This window comes from Colobus angolensis, unplaced genomic scaffold, assembly GCF_000951035.1.
Source record: "Colobus angolensis palliatus isolate OR3802 unplaced genomic scaffold, Cang.pa_1.0 Scaffold9, whole genome shotgun sequence".
NCBI lineage: Eukaryota > Metazoa > Chordata > Mammalia > Primates > Cercopithecidae > Colobus > Colobus angolensis.
In genome coordinates this window covers 3651782-3654378 of record NW_012122931.1, presented here as the reverse complement: position 1 = coordinate 3654378, position 2597 = coordinate 3651782, and the positions used below count along the sequence as shown (strand labels likewise).

General features: G+C 58.5%; 1 protein-coding gene across 1 annotated transcript in view; it reads left to right on the top strand.

Annotated features, from left to right (window-relative positions):
- Window positions 1-2335, top strand: part of LAMC3 (laminin, gamma 3) — a 76242-nt gene extending 73907 nt beyond the window's left edge. Inside the window, exon 26 of the mRNA XM_011931434.1 lies at window positions 836-2335. Within this exon, the coding sequence (XP_011786824.1) occupies window positions 836-1086 (251 nt within the window). The 3' untranslated portion in view covers window positions 1087-2335. The remainder of the gene's footprint in view (window positions 1-835) is intronic.
- Window positions 2336-2597: the final 262 nt, after the last annotated feature.

The following is a 2597-nucleotide window of genomic DNA, read 5'->3' as shown; positions in this document are numbered from 1 at the left end:
CAAAAAAAAAAAAAAAAAAAGCCACTTTGGACTTACCTCCCCATTGCCATCACTCTCCCACCTGGCTGAGATCCATCTTTCTGTTAAACATTACACTTAGTGACAAGGTGACAAGGGCCAGATGGGAGAGAGGCAGCCTGCAGATTCTAGTCCATCACCATTGCTAGCAGTTCTAATGTGAGCACCTGGCCCCAGGGTTGGGGTTGGGGTTAGGGTTAGGGTTAGGGTTAGGGTTAGGGTTAGGGTCGATGCTTGGGGAGACACAGAGAAGTCCTTAACCCCAGGAAGTAGTATGAAGACACACAGGGGCCAGAACCAGGACCCTGCTGCCGCCTTCCAGGCCTGCAGTCCCTGATCCAGCTGCCTCACTGCCTCGCTCTGAAGCCAGAGACCCTGTGGTTTACCCCAGTGACTGCCCATATCCAGGCCCACAGGCAGCATCTGTAAATACGTGTGTCAGTGAATTGAGCCAGCATGTTCGAGCCGGCAAAAATCACAGGGGCCTCTCTCCCACACTGTTTTGTAAATGAGTAAACTAAGACTCAGAGAGGACTCACTTGAGGCCTTCTTTTTTGACAATAATAATAAAACCATCAACGAAAATGACATTTGTCAAGTGCCACCCAGGAGGATGTTCCCGAGTCTGCCTAGGGGCCCGTTGGGATGCATGGTTCCTCACCCCTCCCAGACCTTCTGGTCCCCGTCTTTCCCTGGTGGATGGCGGGCTGTTGGAATCCTGGGAGGCCTGAGCTGGGGAGAGGCTCAGGGGCTGGGGGGTGCCCTGGGGCCTGCAGGGCTGCTGGCTCACAATGAGGCTGTTTGTGCCCCACTACAGGGTCACTGGACACCCATCAAGCCCCAGCCCAGGCCCTGAACGAGACTCAGTGGGCACTAGAACGCCTGAGGCTGCAGCTGGACTCCCCGGGGGCCTTGCAGAGGAAACTCAGGCTGCTGGAGCAGGAATCCGAGCTACAGGAGCTGCAGATCCAGGGCTTCGAGAGCGACCTCGCCGAGATCCGTGCCGACAAACGGAACCTGGAGGCCATTCTGCACAGCCTGCCCGAGAACTGTGCCAGCTGGCAGTGAGGGCTGCCCAGATCCCCGGCACACACTTCCCCACCTGCTGTTTACATGATCCGGGGTGCGCACACTACCCCACAGGTGTTCCCACACAGGCGTGCCCCGGAGCCGGCTGCTGTGAACTCGCCCCCACGTGAATAGTCACACTCCCTGCCGATTCTGTCTGTGGCTTCTTCCCTGCTAGCAGGACGGAATGTGCGTATCACCCGGGTATCAGTGCACACTCACCCCTGCACATGCATAAACAGGCACACCCCAGTGTCAATAACATACACACGTGAGGGTGCATGACTGTGTGTATGACCCACATGTGTTCAGGTCCATCCAGTCTACAACTTACGGTCCACACACATTACAGTCCACAGCTGTTGTGAGAGCCACCTGTGTGCTAGGCACCCTCTGGATGTTGGGCAAGTTGTTACATGAGATGCCCTGGGGTGCTACATCCACTCACTCCAGACAGCAGGGAGGTCTCAGCAGATCTGCAGAGATCAAGGGGGTCAGCAACAGCCGAAGCCCCTAGTCCCAGAGCTGGCTGCCCTGTGTTTCACGGCAGCTCCCTGACCTGTGTTGCTGCATGCACGCCCCACAGCCCGGCACAGCCAGAGGACCAACAGGCCCAAGAAATGCAAGATCCTGGGAGGGTTCTCAGCAGTGGAATCTGAGACCCTGAGGCCATGGCCAGGCCTGCTAGTCCGGCTAGAGCAAGGCCCACTCCTGGCGGGAGTGCCACTGGCTTCACTGGATGCTTCCCTCTCAGGGTCCTGGGACTGCACCAGACGCCCTGAGGGAATGTCCCATCCTGGCCTGTACCCACTTCAGCGTGTGATCTATCCAAAGAGCCAGGCCCAAGAGCGCCTAGGTCAGGGGGCTCAGGCTACCAGGAGCACGCCTTTGTGCCCCCAGCAACCCAGTTGACCTTTAATTGACGCTTTCCAAACCAGCCCTGCAGCACCACTTGCCATGCGGGAGGCCACAAGGGTGTGCAAGCCTGGCTGCCATTCCGGTCTGTCCTGCCTGGAAATCGCCCTGTGGCCAGGCCCACATGCCGGCCTCTGCCCAGGACTCCTCAGCATTTCCTCTTGGCATCCCTCTCCCAGGCCCTCTTCCAGCAGATGGCAAGGCCTTGGCATTGGGAAGACAGGCACCTCTGTGGGCTCAGCCCCCTCCCATGGCTCCCCTGACAGGGGCAGGGGTAGGGCAGCAGCACAGACCAATTCTGTTTAACGTGGAAATAAAGGACCCTTTTACTGGGCACGGTGGTGTGCCTCTCACCCTCCCCCACTGGTGGGCAGCCAGGGCCCTGGCTGTGGGTGTGCACGTGACACACCTAGTAGGTGGCCAGCGTGTGGACCGGACGCTGGTAGGAAGGTGGCAAAAGCTGAGCTCGTGGCTGGGCCAGTACCTCCCATTAGAGGGTTTTTCTGGGGTCGTGTGATCACAGGTACCTACCACGCAAAGCCTAGGAGCTGGGGCGTTGGAGGGGTGGGGTGCAGAGAGGCCCTCAGCTGACCTCT